General features: G+C 53.5%; 2 protein-coding genes across 3 annotated transcripts; both read right to left on the reverse strand.

Annotated features, from left to right (window-relative positions):
- Window positions 1-261: 261 nt before the first annotated feature.
- Window positions 262-4,416, reverse strand: SLC16A13 (solute carrier family 16 member 13). The gene is made up of 4 exons (XM_003274600.2): window positions 3,813-4,416; window positions 3,517-3,660; window positions 1,499-2,236; window positions 262-623 (listed from the first exon to the last, which is right to left on the reverse strand). Exons 1-4 carry the CDS (start codon window positions 4,009-4,011, stop codon window positions 421-423), a joined length of 1,284 nt encoding a protein of 427 aa, XP_003274648.1. The 5' UTR covers window positions 4,012-4,416; the 3' UTR covers window positions 262-420.
- A 5,354-nt stretch (window positions 4,417-9,770) lies between these two features.
- Window positions 9,771-17,578, reverse strand: BCL6B (BCL6B transcription repressor). 2 transcript variants are annotated; one of them, XM_030799416.1, is made up of 9 exons: window positions 17,505-17,578; window positions 16,754-16,944; window positions 16,301-16,522; window positions 15,845-16,204; window positions 15,400-15,524; window positions 13,680-13,844; window positions 13,465-13,595; window positions 13,213-13,350; window positions 9,771-10,479 (listed from the first exon to the last, which is right to left on the reverse strand). In XM_030799416.1, the coding sequence occupies exons 2-9, from the start codon at window positions 16,930-16,932 to the stop codon at window positions 10,462-10,464; spliced, it is 1,338 nt and encodes a 445-aa protein (XP_030655276.1). In that variant the 5' UTR covers window positions 16,933-16,944; window positions 17,505-17,578; the 3' UTR covers window positions 9,771-10,461. The 2 variants fall into 2 exon arrangements, with proteins under 2 accessions (XP_030655276.1, XP_003274647.1); XM_003274599.4 differs by lacking the exon at window positions 9,771-10,479 and adding an exon at window positions 10,650-12,790.
- Between the last annotated feature and the right edge of the window lie 4,997 nt (window positions 17,579-22,575).

The following is a 22,575-nucleotide window of genomic DNA, read 5'->3' on the forward strand; positions in this document are numbered from 1 at the left end:
GTGAAACCCCGTCTCTACCAAAAATACAAAAAAAAAAAAAAAAAAAATAGCCAGGCGTGGTGGCTCCCACCTGTAATCCCAGCTACTTGGGAGGCTGAGGCAGGAGAATTGCTTGAACCCGGGAGGCGGAGGTTGCAGTGAGCTGAGATCATGTCACTGGACTCCAGCCTGGGCAACAGAGCAAGACTCTGTCTCGGGAAAAAGAAAAAAAAAGAGAAGGTTAGGAGAGGAAAGGAGGAGAAATAAGAGTCCTCAACAAAATACAACGGGTTGGCACACTCATTGCAGGAGCCCCAGGCCTGCTCTAGGGGGAGGCAGATCCAGAATCTTAAGGCACTGTGGTTCTGTGGAGACCAAGATGTGACAAGCGAAGACCTGGAGCTGTCAAGCTCTGGCTTTCTGGGCCTGACTCTGTGGAGTTCAGTCCTCTTCCAGCCCCTCCTTCGGTAGGGGAACTTTAGTATCCAGTGCTTCTGTTACAAGGTCCTGGGGCCTGGAGGTAGTAGTTGAGAAGCAGGAGAAGAAGTGGGGCAGGGTGAGGAGAATTCCACTCCCTGAAAGAAGGAAGGCCCCAGCCACCACAAAAGAAGCCGTGTAGTTGCCTGTCACATCCCGGAGGTAGCCTAGGTCCAAGAGAGAAAAAGAATACACGTGAGTGATCTATTTGCTGGGGCTGATGGCTCAGATACATTTTTGGGTGGAGGGAAGACTTACCATCTCAGAGGAGTTGGAACTCCCATGGAATAGTTGGATAAACTTGATAACACTGGTTTCCCAAAAGGGCCTCAAAAGTTAATTTCAACCACCTCCCCGCCTTCAGAAAGGACCTCCAAACCAGCCTGCAGGGATTTGGAGATCCAGATTGAGTCAGGCATACTTGTGCCTTTCTTTCTGGCAACTGTGGCCTTTCTTTTTTTTTTTTTTTTTTTGAGACAGAGTCTCGCTCTGTTGCCCAGGCTGGAGTGCAGTGGCGCGATCTCGGCTCACTGCAAGCTCCATCTCCTGGGTTCACGCCATTCTCCTGCCTCAGCCTCCCGAGTAGTTGGGACTACAGGCGCCCACCAACTGTGGCCTTTCTAAAGCTTCAGTTAATGGGTAAGAGGAGATAAAGGTCTGAAAGTTCTGGCACCCTGAGCCAGCAGAACTTTGACCAGGTGCCTCAGATATCTGGTTTGGGGCCCAGTAGGCCAAAGGAAAGGGTGCACGCTGGAATGCTACGTCTGTGTCTGGCCAGGTTCTGCCAGGTCCTCTGAAAATCCGAGCTGTAGGCGCCCTGCCAACGGTTCCACTTAGCTTCTCTTTGTCTTTCCACTCAGACTTTCCCAGCCCCAAGTTCTTTGCCCCATGGACCCATTTCAGGGATGCTATGGTTGGCCACACAGGCTGTGTACTGTACTATACCAGAGGGCAATATTCACATACACTGTAATGAGAAAGTACCCTCCCCTAGCTGTGCAACATGGCAGCCCTCACCCCCTGGGAACCCCATTCCTCTTACCTGACAGAGGAGGCCCCAGCAGCCCCCCGATGCTCTCTATCATCTGCAACAGTCCCAGGCCACAGTAAATCCTTCTAGTTCCTACTAGTTCAGGCAGCACGGAGAAGGCCAGTGGGGCCAGAGCCCCTGATGTGAAGCCGTAGGCCACAGCCAGAGCCACCAGGGCTGTGGGAGCCCGAGCTACAGGGAACAGGGCTAGTGACACCCCAGTCAAGGTGGTCCAGAGCATCAGGAGTCGTGTCACAGGCCCTGGGACTGCATCTCCCAGCCATCCGGAGACCACACGCCCCACGAGGTCAGAAATAGCAGCAACTGAGAGTAGGAAGGCAGCAGGTAGTGGGTCCCAATCCAGGTCCTGGAGATGGGCCACCAGGTGGAGATAGGGAATGAAGTAGCCAGTGTTGATCAGGGTGAGGGCAACAGTGTAACGGAGGAAGGGGCCATGATGGAGGAGAGAGGTGAGTTGGGCCCTGGGACCACCCACAGCAGGGTCCTCAGCCAGGGAGGGTGGGCGGAGGAGAGCACCACAGGCCACCAGGTGGAGGGAGAGGGCAGACACCAGCAGTAGGGACCCCCTCCAGGCGTAGTGGCTGAGCAGCCACTGGAAAAAAGGGGCAAATGCAAAGGAGGAGAGGCCCACGCCTGTCAGTGCCAGCCCTGTGGCCAGGGATCGACGGCGAGAGAAATAACAGGACAGGCAGGCCAGGGTCGGAGCGAAGGTCAAAGCCCAGCCAGAGCCTGTGAAAAAGAAAGAAGTGGTGTTGAGGACTCTTAGGGAGCTCAAGGCACCCAGTAATCCCCGCATTGCCCAGCAGCAGAATGTAGCACTTGCTTTGGAGTCCCACAGACCTGGGATACAGTCTTGGCTTGGATACTTTCTAGCTGTGTAACCTTGTGTGTTTTACTTAACACTCCCAGCCTCAACCTTCTCAACTGCAAAATGTAATAATACACTTTTTGGGATAGTGGAAGATTAGAGACAAAGTTTGTAAGGTAACTAGCAGAGAACTTTGGAGTTAGACCTGGGCTCTACCATTTCTGGCTGTGTGACCTTCATTTGCCAAGTTGTATAAGCTTTAAAGCTTTTCCTCAGCTGTAAATAGAATAATGATATCGATTTCACAGTCACAGTACCTAGCACCTTTTTTTTCTTTTTTTTTGAGACGGAGTCTCGCTCTGTCGCCCAGGCTGGAGTGCAGCGGCGCAATCTCGGCTCACTGCAAACTCTGCTTCGCGGGTTCACACCATTCTCCTGCCTCAGCCTCCCGAGTAGCTGGAACTACAGGCGCCCGCCACCAGGCCCGGCTAATTTTTTGTATGTTTAGTAGAGACGCGATTTCACCGTGTTAGCCAGGATGGTCTTGATCTCCTGACCTCGTGATCCGCCCGCCTCGGCCTCCCAAAGTGCTGGGATTACAGGCGTGAGCCACCGCGCCTGGCCCCAGCACCATTTTATAGTAATTCTTCCTTTTACACTCCAGTCCCACTAGCCCTGGGCTTGTATACTTGGTTTCATCTGTTTTTTTTTTTTTTTTTTTTTTTTTTTGAGACAGAATCTTGCTCTGCCGCCCAGGCTGGAGTGCAGTGGTGCGATCTCGGCTCACTGTAACCTCCGCCTCCCGTGTTCAAGCGATTCTCCTGCCTCAGCCTCCCGAGTAACTGAGATTAGCGCCACCAGGCCCGGCTAATTTTTGTATTTTTTGTAGAGGTGGGATTTCACCATGTTGGCCAGGCTGGTCTCAAACTCCTGACCTCGTGATCCACCTGCCTCGGCTTCCCAAAGTGCTGGGATTGCAGGCGTGAGCCACGGCGCCCGGCCAGGTTTCATCATCCTTGAATTTCCTAATTCCTCACCATGTTTGTCGGTTTAGTCATTCCTATTAAGAATTCCCTTCTGGGTACAGGTGCTAGCTAAACTTTCCCTCAGCTTCTCCCCGAACCCTTTGGAAGGAGCAGGAAGGAGGTGAACATCCAACGATCTAAGCATTTGACTCTCCTGTCCTTGTGCAGGCTCTCACCTGACAGCAACCCAATACTCAGGTATAGGTGGGTCAAGGAAGTAGCAAAAGAGGCGAGCAGCATCCCCAGCGCAGCCAAGATGCCTCCAGTCATCACTACGGGCCTGGGCCCGAACTTCGTGCTCAGGGCACTGCCAACAGGGCCTGAGGAAGTGGAAGGGGCGCTGCGAGAAAATCTCAGGCGTCTCCCCACCTAGCATCTCCCGCCCCTCGCCCTTGCCCTTCCCCTTCCCAGTCGCCGCATTCCCTCTCCCTTCCGAGGGTCGCAGTCCCCCAGATCCAGGCGCCGCACTCACTCCCAAACTGCTGCACCGCGATTCCTATGGAGGCGATCCAGGAGACGCGCGCTGCCTGCTCCTCAAATGCCGCCACAAACTCCACGAAGAAGACCCCAAAGGAGCGGAGCACCCCGAACACCAGCGCCGACTGGAAGAACGCTGAGAGCACCACCACCCATCCCCAGCCCCCGTCGGGGGGCTCGGTCCTGCGCGCCATCTAAGCCGTAACAGGGCTGCTGCCACCCAGAGCCTCTGCGGGAGCCAGGTTCTGGACGCCGCACCTCTGCACACCCACCCCCGCTGCCGGGTGGCTCCGGGCCGAGAGGGGTTGGAGAGGCAGGTAGAGAGGAAGGTCCCGACGAGGCGGCGAGAGGCCCCTGCACCTTTTCCCAAGCGGGGGCGATATAGGACTGAAGACCTGGCCCGCGCTGGCCGGGCCAGAGTCTCCCGGGGGCGTGGTTCCGCGAGCTCGGAGCTGAGCTAGTTCAAGCCGGGGCCGGATCGGTCCCGGTTCCGTGTTCGGCTGGGAGCCAGAGGGCGGAACTGCGTTTGGGTCACACCCCTGGAGCGCGCTAGTTTCCGTGTGGATGATCTATTTTATCACTGGGGTGTCCGCGCCGGGTCACCCTGGCCAACATCCACGTCCAGAGCTCGCCAATGAGGACGCGGGGCTCCCGCGCAGGGGCGGAACGAGAAGGGCAGGGCGGGATTTAGGCATTGTTGGGGACCTGCGGTGAATGGGCGCATGCGTAAGGAGGGGCGTTAGGAGGCTGACTAGGTAGGGCCCCACGTGACGCGGGGACTGCCAGGAAGCTTCCGTCTCCTCTTCACCTAGCGGGCCAAGTCATGCCCGTTTCAGCACCCAGAGCCACACGGAAGGGTTAGTGGTGGGTGAACTGGGTCTGGAGAGGAGAGGACTCTCTTGCTTTAATGAGGGGTCCAGGAATTGCAAGGCCCTATTGGGGGTAGGGGAGGGGTGAGGAGATGAGACTCAAACGAAGTGTCTGGCGCAGCGCCTGAAGCCGCTAACACGCAGCCCTAGGCACGCAGCCCTAGAGGCCTGGATCCCTGAGAAGTTCCACGGCTAAGGGAAGAGAGAAGGGGAATGAGTTGGACTCCTGGCGTTCATTTCTGTAGTGGGAACTGGTTCCTGTCACTTCTGTTCCCACTAACAGGAAACCTACAGGTCACAGAGACCAAAAATAACTGAGGAGAGGAAGGGCGGCTGTAAGCTCACACGGGGCCCCACCAACACCACCTACCTCTTCCTCACTGGGGCTAGAACCTTTTCCTCTGCCCTCTAGTAACAACCACTTACCAGCTTTTTCGATCTGATGGTGGGGTAGACTAAAGAGACAAACTATGACCCTGGCCACTGGAGCAGTCAGCCCCCTCTTACCCAAGTAGTCCTCAGGCCCCTAGCAAACACTCCCCAGTCCTTCCCAGTCTCCATAACACCAATGGCTTGGATTTCCTGTTCCTTCATTATAAGCCATACTTCCCAGGACCCTGACCTTGAAACCGTGGACTCAAGGTTCACTCCCAGATTACTGGGGAAAGCGGCAAACAAGAAGTGGAGGCAGGGAGGGAGGCTGTGTAGTCTTAAAATATTGAGCCTTAAATAATTTTATATGTGGGAAATAAAAGTAATCATCAATAATACACACATATACTTTCTAAGAGTAAAAATGTCAGCTGGTGGGGAATATGCCAAAGATACAGAAATTGGTGTGCCTGTATTACATAGTGATTAAGAACTCGGTCTTTAGAATCAGATCACAGTTCCAGTCATTTGTTTGTTTGTTTATTTATTTATTTATTTAGAGACGGAGTCTCGCTCTGTCTCCCAGGCTGGGTGCAGTGGCATGATCTCGGCTCACTGCACCCTCCGCCTCCTGTGTTCAAGTGATTCTTCTGCCTCAGCCTCCCGAGTTTCTGGGATTACGGGCTCCCACCACAACGCCCAGTTGATTTTTGTATTTTTAGTAGAGATGAGGGCTCACCATGTTGGCCAGGCTGGTCTCAAACTCCTGACCTCAAGTGATCCACCAGCCTTGGCCTCCCAAAGTGCTGGGATTACAGGCGTGAGCCACCGTGCCTGGCCCACAGTTCCAATCTTGACTTCATTACTTAACTCGATCAAGATGCTGAATCTCTCAGTTGGTTTCCCCATCTGTAAATTGGGAATAATAGTACCTACTATTAAGGGTTGCCCATGGGGTTCAGTTAGAAAATCCATGCACTAAAATGCTTAGTTTATGTCCTGACATGCAGCAGGAGCCAAGTAATATTAGCTTAGCTGGTCTTGTTGGTCTTATTTTCAACAGGTGATAAGCTGCTGTAGTGGGAAGTGAAGGAAGGTTGTAGTTTAGTGTTTTTTTTTTTTTTTTTTTTTTTTTTTGAGACGGAGTCTCGCTCTGTCGCCCAGGCTGGGGTGCAGTGGCGCAATCTCAGCTCACTGCAAGCTCCGCCTCCCGGGTTCACGCCATTCTCCTGCCTCAGTCTCCCGAATAGCTGGGACTACAGGTGTTTGCCACTATGCCCGGCTAAATTTTTTGTATTTTTAGTAGACACAGGGTTTCACCATTTTGATCAGGCTTGTCTCGAACTCCTGACCTTAGATGATCTGTCTGCCTTGGCTTCCCAAAGTGCTGGGATTACAGGCATGAGCCACCACGCCCTGCCTAGTTTTTGTTTTTTGATTAAAAAAAAAAAAAATCGAATCCAGGTCATGGGTTTAAAAAGATTGAGAAACAACCACTGCGATGGTTTGAATGTTACCTCCAAAAACTCATATTGAAACTTAATCCCCAATTTGGCGGTACTGAGAGGTGGAAACTTTAAAAGGTGATCGGATGAGATTAATGGATTAATTAATCCCCATGAATTAGCCTGCCATAATGGATTAATAGGTTAACAGATTAACCCCCTCATAAAGGACTAATAGGTTAATAGATTAATGGGTTATCATGGGAGAAGAATTGTCCGCTTTTTCAGAGAGATCTGAGCTAGAACATTAGCATACCCAGCCCCCTTTGCCATGTGACACCCTGTGCCACAGAGAGTCCATATCAGCAAGAAAACCTTCACTAGAGGGTGAGGCCCCTGGACCTTGGATTTCTCAGCCTCCATACTATAAGAAATAAATTCATTTTCTTTTTAAATTACCCAGTTTCAGATAATCTGCTGTAAGCAACAGAAAATGAACTGAATGAGACAGAAAATTGGTACCAAGAAGTGGGGTGTTGCTGATAATGAATAACAGAAAATGATGAAGTAGCTTTGGAAGTGGGTGATGGGCAGAGGCTGGAAGCATTTGGAGGAGTAGGCTAGAAAAAGCCTGGATTCTGGTGAGGGCTTAGAAGACAAGAAGACTATGAAAAGTTTGGAATTCTTTAGAGATTGGTTAAGTGTTTATGACTAGAATGTTGATAGAAATATGGAAGCAGCTGGGCGTGGTGGCTCACGTCTGTAATCCCAGCACTTTGGAAAGCTGAGGCGGGCAGATCACGAGGTCAGGAGATTGAGACCATCCCGGCCAACATGGTGAAACCCGTCTCTACTAAAAATACAAAAATTAGCTGGGCATGGTAGCACGCGCCTGTAATCCCAGCTACTCAGGAGGGTGAGGCAGGAGAATCACTTGAACCAGGGAGTCGGAGGTTGCAGTGAGCCGAGATAGTGCCACTGCACTCCAGCCTGGGCGAAAGAGCGAGACTTCATCTCAAAAAAAAAAAAAAAAAAAAAAAAAAAAAAGAAATATGGAAGCAAAAGCCATTCTGATGAGCTTTCAGATGGAACTGAGGAGCAAGGTATTGAAAACTGGAGTAAAGGCCATCCTTGTTAGGAACTGGCAAAGAGCTTGGCTGAATGCTGAGGCTGCTGTGTGGTTTCTTCTAACTGCTTATGATGATCTCACAGAGAAAAGAGAAACAGAGTGGAAAAATTTGGAAAATTCTCAGCCTGGCCATGTGGTAGAGAATGAAAGAGCATTTTCAGGAGATGAATCCAAGGGTGTGGCCAAGCCACTGCTTGCTAAAAAGATTAACATGGCTAAAAAGGAGCCAGGTGCTATTCCTCAAGAAAATGGAAGAAAGTGGAAGAAAGTCCCTGAGGTCATTTCAGAGGTCTTTGAGGCTGCCCCTCCCATCACAGGCCCAGAGGCCTTGGAGGACAGAGGGTTTCAGGGGACAGGCCCTGGGTGCTCTCCATGGGCTCACCGCCCGGGGCAACCTCGAGACTCTGCACCCCACACCCCAGTGTAGCACTCTGTGGCCACCCCAGCCTGGTGGTGGCTTAAGCGGTGCCAGGTGTTGCTTGTGTGTGTGTGTGTGTGTGTGTGTGTGTGTGTGTGTGTGTTGCTTGTATTGAAGCTCCAGAAGGTGCAAATCATAGACCTTTGCTGTATCCTTGTGGTGCTAATTCTGCAGTCTTGCAGAAAGTAAGAGCTGTGAAGGCTTGGCAGCCTCCACATGGATTTCAAAGGATGTTGCTGAAAGCCTAGGGGCCCAGGCAGAGACTTGTCACAGGGGCAGAGCCACTGCAGAAAGCCCCCAGCAGAAATGTGATGTTGAAGTTGCCTCAGAGAGTGCCTGCCAGGACAATGCCTATTGGAATTGTGGAAGCGAGGCCACTGCAGAGCCCTCACTGGGGTAGTCCTTGGTGGAGCCATAGGAACAAGGCCAATGCATACAGTCCCCAGTAGGGCAATGCCTAGTATAGCCATGGAAGCAGGACCACCACCAGGCCCCCAGAACTTTGGAGTCACAGGCAGCAGGCAGCGCCCCCCTCCCCCGCAGGAAACTTCAGGCATCAGACTCCAACCCACCCACCAAAGCCATAAGGGCTGGGTTGCCTGAAGCCTTGGGGATCTAACTCTCACCCTGTGTCCAGGAGGCTCTGCATATAGTCAAAATAGATTATTCTCTACCTTTAAGTCGTAATGTTGGCTGGGTGCCGTGGCTTACGCTTGTAATCCCAGCACTTTGGGAGGCTGAGGCGGGCAGATCACGAGGTCAGGAGTTCAAGATGAGCCTGACCAACACAGTGAAACCCCATCTCTACTAAAAATACAAAAATTAGCTGGACGTGGTGGTGGGCACCTGTAATCCCAGCTACTTGGGAGGCTGAGGCAGGAGAATCACTTGAACCCGGGAGCCGGAGGTTGCAGTGAGCCAAGATTGCGCCACTGCATGCCAGCCTGAGTGACAGAGCTAGATTCCTTTCAAAAAAAAAAAGGTGTAATGTTGGCCCTGCTGGGTTTCACTGGGTTTCAGACTTTCTTGGGGCCTGTTTCACTGGTTTCTTTTTGCCTATTTCTCCCTTTTGGAATGGGAATGTGTACACTATGCTCATTCCCACCATTATATCTTGGAAGTAGATAACTGGCTCCATAACTTGGAAGTAGATAACTAGCTCACAGATGAGACTTTGATGCTGCAATGAGTGAAGACTTTGGGATTATGGGAATGGAATGAATGTATTTGTATGTGAGAAGCACATGAGTTTTGGGGGCCCAGGGACAGAATGCTATGGTTTGCATGTCTCCTCCAAAAATTCATATGGAAGCTTTTAGTTCTCAACATGACGGTATTGAGAGCTGGGGCTTTTAAGAGTTGATTGGGGGCTGGGCATGGTGGCTCATGCCTGTAATCCCAGCACTTTGGGAGGCCAAGGTGGGTGGATCACGAGGTCAGGAGATGGAGACCATCCTGGCTAACACAGTGAAACCCCGTCTCTACTAAAAATACAAAATTAGCTGGGTGTGGTAGTGGGCACCTGTAGTCCCACCTACTTGGGAGGCTGAGGCAGGAGAATGGTGTGAACCCGGGAGGCGGAGCTTGCAGTGAGCTGAGATTGCACCACTGCACTCCAGCCTGGGAGACAGAGTGAGATTCTGTCTCAAAAAAAAAAAAAAAAAAAAAAAGATGATCGGATCCTGAGGGTTCTGCCATTCACGGATTATGGGTTATCATGGGAGGGGAACTGGTGGCTTTGTAAGAAGAGGAAGAGAGACCTGAACTGGCAATGTTTGCACACTGGCAATATTTCCTGTGCTGCAGAGAGCCCCCACCAACCAGACGACCACCACCAGATGTGGCCACTTGACCTTGGGCAAAATTTTCAGTGTCCGTAACTGTAAGAAATAAATTCCTTTTCTTTATAAATTGTCCAGATTCAGGTATTCTATAATAAGCAACAGAAAACGGATTAAGACAACTACAAACTTTCAATGTTGGAGGTAGCTGCAGAGATCATGGTAACTGACTTTTTCACAGATGAGGAATTTAAGGCCCAGAGGAAGGAACATCAGAATTAGTGACCTCTGCACCCAGCACACACAGGACAGGGGAAAGGGTGGGAGAGATGCATGCACTGGACCCTGGATAGATTCAAGATACCCTTGCTGGGGGAGGGTGGGCTGGCATGTTAGTTCTAACTCAGTCTTCTCAGTGCCACCTCCAGCCCCTGTGGTCTTTAGGGGACCCAAGTCCTATCCATTTCCCTTGGTGATGGAGGCATGTCCCGAGCATTAAGATCCCCAGCACAGATGCACGCTCCAGCCTCTTGATATTATTAGTGGCTTCCTGGTTTCTCCCTGCCGCCTCCACACCTCAGGCAGGAAGTGACTTCAGAGCAGCAGGATGCAGGTGGCTCCGGAGAAACTTCATGAAGTCACTGGTTCCTACACAATGAGCAGGAAGGCAAGGGCAGGGAAGGGGACAACGAGGACCATTTAAAATGTCTGGTGGGAAGGGACAGTGGAATGGTACAGAATCCAAGATGGTATCCAGGAGGAAGAGCTTTCTTCCTCGCTCCCTGAGTCCCCCAAGGCAAGAACCCAGGACACAGCAGGCAGCACAGAGAGGCTTCTTTATTCCAAGGATCTGATCTTGCAAGATCTAACATTTCTACCCCCAGGCATTCTCCACCTGCCCATCCAATCTGTTAAACAGAAATCATGGTTCCTTCTTATAGACACCTCCGCCTTCCCTTCTTCCTTCTTTAATTCTGCAATGGGGCCATGGGGAGAAAGAGGGAAGAGGGAGAAGAGTAGCTTTCTCACTAGTCCCCAGGCGACAGCCACTAGAACTGACTTATCGTTGAAGTTCTACCCCACAAATTCAAAAGTGCTTCTTACTTTCTACCCTTGTCCCATAATCAAATAGGCCCCGGGCAACAAGGGGCAGAACTATAAAGCAAGGCTTCAGGGCATCTTCTAACATTTCAGAGACTCCACCCAGCCAAGAGGCAACCCCGTTCCTCACTTTCTACTTATCTGGCCTACACCAGAAACTGCACCCCTCAACCAACCTCTTAATCCTACTTGAAACTTGGTCAACTAGAACAGGCCTTTGGCCTGTGGGCTAGTCAATCTTTTACATCTGTAATGCCAACAATAATCCCAACCAAACTACAGCAAACCCAGAATGGAACTCAGCCCCTTTTCTTTTCCTATGGAAGGTTCTAACGCATTCACTGGTTCCAGACAGGAATGCAGTGATGGGAAGGCCAGTCACAGACCCAGCCCTTGAAAGGTAAGGTTACCAAGCACCATCACTTCTAGAGGCAAAGAAGTTTCTGGCATCTGGACACTTGCCAGAAGATGTCCAAAACCCACTAAAGGAAGAAGGGGCTCAACTCAATAGAGAGAACCCCAAGTAACATTCAAACCCAGATGCCTCTGTAGTAAAGGATGGGTTAACACTGTTTACCATCTAATCAAGCTAAAGAGTTTCATGATTCTTCCCTAGGCCGTAACATTCATAGAGACTGGGCAGAGTCAGAAAAGGTCACGTCATCTCTGATAAGGAATGTCTGCTCTCTCCCCCATGGAGCGATCAACTCAGTGCTAAGAACAGGCCCCCGTGGGAAGATGATGGACTCCACTTGAGCCCTGGTGGGTCTCTACCATTATGGATGGATACAGCAGAGCCAAACCCAAGTGACCAGATTAATGGGACATTTTAGATTCTGGACCATCTTGCAGAAAAAGCTGCCAGCCTCCACTTGGAGTGATATGGAATCCAGATACAGAATCCCCCACACCCACAGCCTCCAGGAGGCATTTATTATTACCTCCATTTTGGGCTCAACATAATGGTTCCTATCACCCTTGAAGAACAGAGAAATGTCTGTATCCATTTCTAGACTGCTAGAGAACCTATAACATCCAGAATACCAGAGACGGTTCCTGACCCAATTCCACAATCCCACATGTTCCCAGAGCTGCCCTAGAACAAATAAAGGTTCCAGACCTAGAATTACAGGGGCAGGACACAGAGAACCCCTTTTTTCCATTTTAAACAAACTAACAAGCAAACAAACAGGAGAAAGAACAATTCTAAAGATAAAAGTTATGACAGAAATAATATAAAAGACCCAAGCCAAAGGAGAGAGCCAAGGGCTAGTCATCTCTGCCAGCAGAGCTGTGATCTCACCCTCTGTGTTTCTGGTCACTTTTAATCACACTTGTGGAAGAGGGGAGTGGGAAATGCAATCGAATGAAGGCCCTGGTACCACCCAAAGGCCTCAATAAATTATATTTACAGATAAACTGAATGCAATGGGGGCCACAGGTGGAGGGCTATTCCCTTAGGGAGACCAGGACTCCAATCTCTCCCCTTTCCCAGCCGCTAGCTAGCTCTCTCCTCAGAAACAATCTGGCTTGTGGGGAAGAGGTTTTGACCAGCAAAACAGAGGCAGATCTAGCCAGGATCTGCCACCCCTGCTCTCCCCAGTGAGAAATTAAGATGGTGGCAATTTCTGATACCGAAGTGGCCTTGCACACCCCTATGCCCAAGCCTGATAGGGAAGCAAGGCCTGGGCCTGCAGCTTTCCCACCCGCAGGAAGCAAGTGGGGTCTGGGCCTGGCTCAGCTAGGGCCCCCCCAGAACGTGGTAGTGCACTTTGCTGTTGGTGGCAGCTCCGTGTTTCTGGCGCAGATGCAGCCGCAGTTGACTCTTGTGCCGGAAATGCAGGCCACAGGGGTCGCACTGTGGGAGGACAGCCAAGTCAGGTCTTGCCCCATCCACGATCACTATTTAGGTGTTGAGCCGGGGGTGGGGGGGCTGTCCAGCTCTCCCAGGAGGGAACTATCCAGCGGAAGATCAGCTCTTTGACTCTCACATCCTCCCAAATCCTCAGGGGTGGCTGAGGGGATAGGCCCCGCCTTATTTAGCAAAGGTTTTCCCACTTGTTAGCTCGTCTCTGAGAAAACAGCGCTCAGCCCAGGAGCATCACTTCTACACCTGCCCATCCCGACTCCCAGCCTCCACCCCTTATTTGCTTGGACTCTTCCGGCCGCCGCTCATTTCTAAGACATCTAGGGACAGCCAGGCCCGCACCTCTCAGAGCCCACCCCTAGGCAAAGGAGAGGTAATTCTAAGGCACTGGGCAGGCCAGGTTGGGTACCCACGTGGTAAGGCTTCTCTCCGGTGTGGATGCGAACGTGGCTCTTGAGGGTCTGCAGGTGGCGGAAGCGGGTTCCGCAGGTAGGGCAAGGATAGGGCTTCTCCCCCGTGTGGATCAGCACGTGCGCCCGCAGATGTGCCACCTGGGAGGGAGGAGACGTCAAGTCCTGTCTCTGGGAGGTACAGAACCCTCCCTACTGGCCCACCCCACCTCTTGCAGGTTTGCCTTGGAAGCTACTTGGAGGCTGGCTCCGTACCTGTACAAAGCGCGAGCCACACGTCTCACACTTATAGGGCTTCTCTCCCGAATGGATGCGGCTGTGCGTTTTCAGGTTTGCTGGCCGGTTAAAACGGGCTCCGCAGATTGAGCAGTGGTAAGGCTTTTCCCCTGGAGGCAGGGAAGATGGGGAGGTCAGGGACTTTGCCCTAGGACAGCTGTGGGCTTGAAGGCCAGGGCCCTCTCCTCCCCTACCTGTGTGCACTGTGCGGTGACTGGCCAAGTTGCCCTTGTAGCGGAACGAAGACCGGCACAGCTGACACTTATAGGGTTTGTCTTCGTCCCCAGGAACCAAGGGGTCCAGCCCCGATGAGCACCCTGCCACAGCCTCACAGTTCTGGCAGCTGAAAAATTCACTTCCTGGGAAGGGGAGTGGGTAACGGCAACCATAGTTATTAATGAGGGCTATCTAGGTACTACTGAATCCTCCAACCACACAGTAGCAGGCTTTCTTTTGCCCAATTTATTGTTAAGACTTCTGGGGCTGGTTTGACTTGCTCAAGGCCAAGTAAGAAGATAGTAAGATGAGCCCGGGCGCGGTGGCTCACGCTTGTAATCCCTGCACTTTGGGAGGCCGAGGCGGGCGGATCACGAGGTCAGGAGATCGAGACCACGGTGAAACCCCGTCTCTACTAAAAATACAAAAAATTAGCCAGGCGTGGTGGCGGGCGCCTGTAGTCCCAGCTACTCGGAGAGGCTGAGGAAGGAGAATGGCGTGAACCTGGGAGGCGGAGCTTGCAGTGAGCCGAGATCGCGCCACTGCACCCCAGCCTGGGTGAGAGAGCGAGACTCTGTCTCAAAAAAAAAAAAAAAAAAAAAGAAGATAGTAAGATGAGCCAGATCTGACTCCATATCTGTCTGACTCAGCTAATCTCCTCTTCAATAGCAGTGGTGGGGGCCAGGCGTGGTAGCTCACGCCTGTAATCCCAGCACTTTGGGAGGCCGAGGCGGTCGGATAGCAAGGTCAAGAGATGGAGACCATCCTGGCCAACATGGTGAAAGCCCGTCTCTACTAAAAATACAAAAATTAGGTGGGTGTGGTGGCACGTGCCTGTAGTCCCAGCTACTCGGGAAGCTGAGGCAGGAGAATCGCTTGAACCTGGGACGTGGAGGTTGCAGTGAGCTGAGATTGTGGCACTGCACTTCAGCCTGGCGACAGAGTGAGACTCCGTCTCAAAAAAAAAAAAAAAGCAGTGGTGGTAGGTGGAGGCCCCCGCCAGTGGGAGGAGTTTTGTTTCTCCTCCTTTTTTTTTTTTTTTTTTTTTTTTGAGACAGAGTCTTGCTGTGTTGCCTATGCTGGAGTGCAGTGGTGTGATCTCGGCTCACTGCAATCTCCACCTCCTGGGTTCAAACAATCCTTCCACTTTAGCCTCCTGAGTAGCTGGGACTACAGGTGTGCACCACCATGCCTGGCTAATTTTTATTTTTATTTTTTGTAGATACCAGGTCTGACTATGTTGCCCAGGCTGGCCTTGAGCTCCTGGATTCAAGTGATCCTCCTGCACTGGCCTCCCAAAGTGCTGGCATTACAGGCATGAGCCACCATGCCTCGCTAAAATCTCCTCCTCACTTGCACCACTCTGAATGACAGCCTGCCAGAGAGGCCCTGACAAGCTTTGGGCTGACCATTCAGCTCTGAAAGGGGATCCTTTCAGATAGGCCAGAAATTCTCAAACTTTGCTGCTCCTTGGAAGCACTTGGAGAGCTTTAGAAAAATACTGATGACTCATCCCATGTCCAGATATTTTAATCTATGGAGTGTGACCTGGGCAGTGGAAGTTTAAAAGCTTCCTAGGTGATTCTAATTTGTAATAAAGTTTAGGAACCATTGGAATAGGCCTTTCTGGGAGGGTTTTTTGGCACAAACTTGCCTGGAGCAGTCACCGGAGAAAAGCTAGGAAAGAGGGGCTCTTACCCAGTAGTGGACGAGCCCGCTCAGAGGGTGATCCAGAGGTGTCTTCAGCCTGGGATGTGAGGAGGTTGGGGGTACTGGCTGGAGCCCCACATTTGAACTGCACAGTGGCAGCAGTTGGAGAGAGCCTAGGCAGATGGCAAGGCCCAGAGGAAAGGGTTAAAAGAGATTGTATGGTTGGGGGGTGGGGGTTCTCTCCTGGGAAATTTGGAGCCAAAGGCCTGCCCTCTGGAGGTGAGCCAATATTGTTGACCAATGAGCCACATCCATTGGACTGCCCAAGTGCCACCGTGCTGAATAAACCTGGTCTCTGGCCAGCTCTTTAAGGTGAGCTAGTGTCTCTGAAACCCATCCCCTATCTCCCTTCCTCCTGACCATCAAGGCCCAATGACTCTGTCTTCTAGCTGAGGCCAGCTCTGACAAATTCTTGAGGTTCTACACTCTGTACCTGCTGTGGGGACCAGGAATGGGTCCTTCTTCGCTGCTGCTGCTGCTGCTGCTGCTGCTGGAGGCCTCATCTCCACTGGGGAGCCTGGCTTGGGGGCAAGGTTGACCAGAACTCCTCTCCCCCACCAGGCTCCCTGCTTGGGAGGCCTGAGAGTTTAGCACGATGTACTTGTATTTTTTCCAGTTGCAGGCCTTGGGGTCGGGGCTGGCTGGACTCGGGGGGCCTTGACTGCAGCTTCGAGATTCAGTAGGTGGGTCTGGGTGTCCTTCGGAGCGCCTGGGACTGCCTGGTGGAGGAGCCGTTGGGGGTGTTGGGGGTTCTGCTTCCAGGGGGCGCAGGGAGATGCCCAGAGGTTCATAGCTGGGGAAAGTGTGATGAACGTTTGTGCCATTTCCTAAACTCTGCCTTTGCCCTTAACACCTCACCCACAGCGAACGCTGAGCCAGGGTCCCTCACCTGGCCTGGATGAAGCGGTGGCATGCCTGGACCACGTGCTCCATCTGCAAATAGGTGGCGGCCGCAAGGACTGCTGGTGCAGTGGCCGGAGAGAGGCGCAGGCGCGAAGTGTACATGAAGTCCAATAGAGGGGCGAAGCCTCTCGCTTCGGGACCCCCGGGCAGAGAGAGCACGTCCACCCCGACTCCCGCACGGCCCCGGAAAATTGAATAGAAGAAGCCACTAGAGAGAGAGCAGATAGGTCCTCTAGGGGCTGGGGAGCCAAGGGAGACACGCGCAGCTTCAGGAAGCCCCGCCCCCTGAAAAAGTCCCGCCTCCTCACCATCACCCCGCCCCCAATTCTGGGACGCTCCGCCTCCTGCTTCTGAAAGACTTGGCTTCGGATTCCCTCTCAACGGCCCTGTGGTCCCACCCCTTTCCCATTTGGCCCCGCCCCAGGCCCACCCCTCTAACCTGCAGGCGATGAGAACTGCCTTGTGTGCTCTGAGGGGTTGCCCGCCAACCAGCAGCGTGACGTCAGTGAGGATCCCGCGCAGGCGCAGCTCGTTGAGGTTGCCCAGCACGTCGGAGGAGTGGCGAGTGAACTCGCGGACGTAGCCCAGCGCTCCCTCCGGAGCGGCGGGGGAACCCATAGCGACACAGGCCTGTAGAGGCCGTGGAAAGTGCTCTGGATCCAGGCAGTCCTAAGACGCCTTCCCTCCTCTGTTTGCCTTTTCCTTACGAGGTGCAGCTAGAGCCAGGACCTCCAGCCCCTAGCCCCGGGACACGCAGCCTCCCTCCTAATTCTTCTTGTTCATTCTGCCCTCTACGACACCCTCGCTCCCTTGCCTCTTCCAGATCCCACAGCGCTTGGAGCCAGTTGAAGGTTCCACACCGCGGCGTCGTTGGCGAGCTTGGGGAATCCCGCGCCCATCGCCCTGGGTTCGACTCCCAGTGCCCCTACAGCACCGCCACTCCCCTCCGCGCGCCTGTGTCTCAGGTGTCCGACCCTGCCTAGAGATCTCACGGCCTGCCGTCCACACACCTCCAAATCCCAGCCGAGGCTCCCTTCCCCGAACTACAGAATTCTGCGACTCCTATCTAGTCCCCAATCCCTAGTTTAGCCCAATTTCTGGGACTCAGGCTTGCTGATGGCAAGCTCCACACAAGCTCCAACCCTCTTGGGGGACCCAGGAGTCTGGCTCCCTCAGTCTCTTGTTCTTACCCCCGTCCTGCAGGGGCCGCGGCTTCTCTTCTTAAGGGGGGCGGGGTCTCTCTCCCCTCTTGGCCTCGGCTCCTTTATCTGGCCGGGATGTCGGGGGCGGGGGTGGAGGTGGGGTGAACGCCTGGGTCTGTATCCTTCCTTCCTCCCTCGCTCTCCAGATGGCGAGCCCAGGGCGGGGTCTCCGTCTCGAGGGCGGGACCTCAGAAACAAGGGGTGGTCGTAACGTAGGGGGTCTTGGGTCACTGCAAGGGGACACGAGGACGGGGATATTGGAATTGGGGAGGAGGTTAGGGATATCGAAGTTGGAAATACGGGAGTCTGAGCCGTCGGAAGGCCTGGGCCAGTGAAAATTGGTGTGTTGGCTTTTGGGAGGGTTTGCCAGGAGCCAACCTTTGCTGCAGGACAAAGTGCATACGGCAACCCCCTCTCCCCCTCTTGTACTGTGTTAAGGGAGAAAAGGGGGAGCCCAACGAGACAGCAGGTTTGGGCAGACGACAGTGGGCTCCCGTAGGGTCTCAGACTGGGAGGGTGTGGTGTGAATGGCAGGCTACTCTACCCAGGCCTACAAAAAGGGGGGCTCTGGCCGGGCGGGGTACGGAGAGGGCGGATATGATTTCTAGTTGGTTTCCTTCCATTGTCCTGCGACCGGACGGCTCCGCCAGCTGCTTCCCCTCGAGGAGGTGGGGAAAGCCCCGAGGTGGGGGTGGAGGGGCGAGAGACGCTCAGGAGACCTAGGCGTCCGGCCTCTCTCGCTCCCGACTCTCTTCTGAGTCCTTGTAGGGATCCAGAGAGATGGACTCCCGCCCAAAGCCCGCTCGCTTTCCCCCAATCCCAGCTCACGAGGGCCTCGGGCACCCGCCCGTCGGCTACGCTTGGAGGCTGGCGGGACGCCGGGGTCCAGCGCGGCAAGTAGGCAAGGCTCGGCAATGTGCGGCTCCTTCCACGAGGGGGCGGCCGAGCACTGGCCTCGCCTCGCCCCTCGTCTCCACCCGGCCGGGGGTGCGCTCAGACCCGGGCGCAGGATCCATTTGGTCTGGGCGGCTGAAACCTTTAGCCTCCTCCCCTTTGCGCGGGTTTATTTTGCACCTCTGTCTTCCAGGAGGGTACTAGGGCTGGGCGGAGGGAGCTAGAGTTAGGAGACCGAGGGGACTTTCCCCTCAGGCTGGGGTTCCTTCCCGAGGTGAGAAATTGCGGGCTTTAGGAGCCAGGGGAGTGGGTGGGAAAAGAAGCAGGACCTGAGCCTGGGAACTCCGGGTTTTCTTTTCGAATTAAGCTAGACGCTGCTACCCAGATGTCTTTGGAGGTGACTTTTAATTGAACATTAAAATGGGGTGGGGTAAACAAGAGAAGGGAAAACAAGGAGGAGGGAGAGAGGGCAGGAGAGGGCTTAACCACCCTAATTTGAAGTCTGTGATCTGAGAGATGGGCATGGATCACACCCTCATATTTTGTTTCGGGAGACATTGCGGGGAGGCAAGGCAAAGCTCATTTGGAGAAGGGGTGCTAGAGCTGAATCCAGCTGCAAGGCAGAAGCTCCCCGGATTTGGGCTGGGGAGAGTGTACGGTTGGCCAGGAATGGCCGACCATGGTCCACGGGGCTGGATATCAGGCCCGGGGCCCTCCCCTTCAGACCGGGAGTGTGTCTTTATTTGAATGCATGAAAGAACAGCTGAGAAACTGGGAACTGGGAAATTTAGGACGATGAGGTGGCTTTGACATGTGAGGGTTATTTAAGTCTCTGCCCAGCTTGGAGATGAGAATTAGACTAGGGGCTCCCTTTGGCATCAGGATGGAGTATTATTTGTACAGTTGTGGGGTGTCTGTTTATTATGGGGTGTTGATTTGATTGTGAGCACCGGTGGCTGCATTCAGCCTTTGAGGCCTATATGGTAAGTTTCAGGTATGGGGCTGACTTTGAAGCTACATTAGTTCTGGGGGTTCTGACACCCACAATTTGGAGATTGTGCTCACCTGTGTCATCTTGGACTATCAGCAGAACCAAAGTACTCATGCTGATTTGGGGGTGCAGTCTATTTTGGGGTACCATCTAAGTTTCAAGGCTCAGATTAGATTTGGGGGATAAGTTCAATTTGGAGTTTTAAAAATTAGTTTGAGGTGGAACATTATAGGAAGCTGGGAGCAAGTTCGAAGCTTTCTGTGACTGGGGGTCCTGGGAGGGGGGAGCAAACTTTTATGTTTGAGTCTTGTGGAAACTCATGTTCCACAAAGTGGAAAGATGTGGGGTATTCCTGTGTATCCATGGATACCCAAGAAACTTTTTCCCCAGGGGAGAAACGAGTTGAGGGCCTCGAGGACAGGAGACTAAAGTTCTGGGGTGTCCTTATTGGGGGGTGTTTTGTCACTCTGGATGCTTTTGGTTAAGCTAAGGGATAATCATAAGGTGAGACTGATTTGGGAGTTCACTTAATTTGGACCCTGGTTGCCTAATAGTGCCCTCTCACCCCAGATTCTAGAAGTTTCTTTACTGAACCCCCAAATAAGCCCAGGATTTGAAGGGAGAAACTTGGAAAGGGTGTGGTATCTCCTTTTATTATTATGTGGCTTGAGGGAGAAGAGAGGGAGAAAAGGCGGTTTCAGACTCTGAATCCCAATTTCTTAAGGGAGCACCCCTTAGTTTGGGGGAAGTTGGAGGAAAATGGGGTGTCCCTTGGCAAAGTGGACACCCCTGACCAGGGCAGTGCTGTTGGAACTGTGGCAAGGAGGGGTGCTGGTGGGGTACAAGGAGGTGATTCTTGCACCCTGATTTTCTAGGATGAGCCCCAAACAGAAAGCAGACAGAGGACTGGGAGTGTGGGTGAGATGGGGGGGAGGGGTTCCCCACGGCAGCCGGGGCTACAGGGTAAGCCAGGCCAGCTCTTCGCGCCTGGGTCCCTTCTCTCTTCGGCTCTCCTCCCCTCTCTCCCTCCCACCGCCCACCCCCCCAACCCAAGAAAAAAAAACTGCCTGTGCAACAGCAATGGCAGATTCCAATCCTCCAGGCTTTCCTAAACCACCACGGAGACCAGCCAGGGGGGAGGGGAAGGGAGGAACGGGCTTTCCTGCTTCCTTAAGACAGGGGCAATGAGCTTGACCTCCTGGCCCCTAGCCCTTTGAGGAGTGCTTGCCCCCGGTCTGGAAGCCAGGTGTCCTGGACCCTAGCCCCCGAGCGGTGGGGGGGGCCTGGAGAGACGGGGAGGAGGAAGGAGGGAGTGACTTCCAAAATTGGCATCGGGACAGAGCAGGGCTGGCGGGAGGCAGGCAAAAGACGGAATTTTCCTGAAAAAACGGGGGTATCTAAGGACCCCAAATTTGGGGAGCTAGTCCAGGACCGTCCTCCCAACATCCTAGATTTTTTTGGGATTTTTTGGGGACCCCGGGACCCCTCTAGATGGGGTGAGGAATGTAGTGTTGGGTGAATCTGACTGGGGCATTGCAGCTGCCTCTCCCGCCGAGTTGGAGACGGATGGGCTGGGACGGGTTTTGGGGGGGTGTCCCCAATTCTGACTGGGAGTGGAGGAACCCCTCCTGAGCTCTCTTGTGGGGGTGCCCCCTCCCCAGGGCACTCCCCAGTCCCTGAGCCAGCCGAGAGGAAGGAGGCCAGCGATGCGACTGGGGCGGCTCCTTTCTCCTGCACCCCAAATGTGAGGGATGCACCCCAAATTTTGCTCTTTTCAAAATAGGGGACCAGGATCTCAGGGGAGAGTAGCTGAGGTAAGTGGGGAGGGAAGTGTCCTCTGTTTTCAGGAGAGACGTGGCGGTTGGGGGGGAGGTTTGGAGGTGCGTGCTGGGGTGGGGTTGGCTTTGTCAGTCTTGGAATTGGGGGATGATTGGAGAGGCTTTCTCTTATACCCCTAAACTGCAGCCCCCCAGACGGAAGCCAAAGGCTGAGACCAGAGAGCCCCCCAACATCCCCAGCCGTTAGGATAGTGTTTAATTTCTCTTTCACCCCCCACAAAGGCTCTGCCGAGGTGGGAGCTGGGGGCAACTGTTAGTTTGGGGGCTATGGAGGGTGGTAGAGGAGCAGGAGGTCTTGGCAAGATTTGATGGAGGACAGATAGGGGTGTCCGGGAGGGGCCTGGCATCTTCGGGGGCCTAAAAAGACTGCTTACATACACCACCTTAGATCTTTCAGATTGCTAAGAGTTTTGGGGGGTGTGTCGGAAGAGGGGGTGGTAAAAGATGCGATGGGATATAGGAAGATAACTTCTGGATTTTAGGGGGTCACATTTTGATTTGCAGAAGGGATTTTGGCCCTTGGATTTTGCTTTCTGAGGGGTGTTTTTAAAAAATCAAGTCCTGGACAGGAGAAAAGGGCTGAGGGAAGGCCTGGAGTTGGGGGTGGGGAGAGGCATGTTTGTCTCAGCTTAAACGTGGCTCTCTGGGGTGGGCCCGCCTGCCCTGGCCTGGTGGATGGGCCGATGGAGGTTGCTGTGGGGGCCAGCTCAGGTCCTCAGGGGCCTTGGGGAGTGGGAACAGCACTGGGGGTTGAATACCTGGCCCCCCAGGTCCAGATGGCCCTCTTCCTGGGCTCTGCTGCTCCCCTTCCCCCTGGTCTCCATTTCCTGCCTTTGGCCTCCATCTTGTGGCAGGCCCAGGGCCCAGGGCGACTTCCGGCCCCCCTCTCCCAACCATGTTCCGGCCCCACCACCTCTGGACTGCCAACTCCCAACCCTGCTGGCCTTGGCCCTCTGTCTCTCCTTGCTTTTCTCTTGGGTTCTGACCCAGGGAGAGGAAGGACGGACACAGGAAGCCTTGGGTCCCTGCCCTTGCTGAGACAGGAGGCAGTGTGTTGGCCCCTCCAGTCATTCCCAATTTCTTCTGCCTCTGACCCCACCCTAGGGATCCCCTGAGCTGAGTTCCTACAGAGGGAAGATGGTCCAATCTTACTACACTGTGAGCTCATCCCCATGGTCCCTCGCCTTCCAGTTGCCTGCTCAGCCCGTCCCTGGTTCCTCCCAAACGTTTTTGGGGGCCATGTTTGCCTTTTAAGGCTTCTCTATCCCCCCGCTCCTGGAGGTGGTGCTGGGGTCTTCCCAGCACTGCTGTGTGCTCTCTTCCTCTCAACCCACCC

Source organism: Nomascus leucogenys, chromosome 19 (genome assembly GCF_006542625.1).
Source record: "Nomascus leucogenys isolate Asia chromosome 19, Asia_NLE_v1, whole genome shotgun sequence".
NCBI classification, from domain to species: domain Eukaryota; kingdom Metazoa; phylum Chordata; class Mammalia; order Primates; family Hylobatidae; genus Nomascus; species Nomascus leucogenys.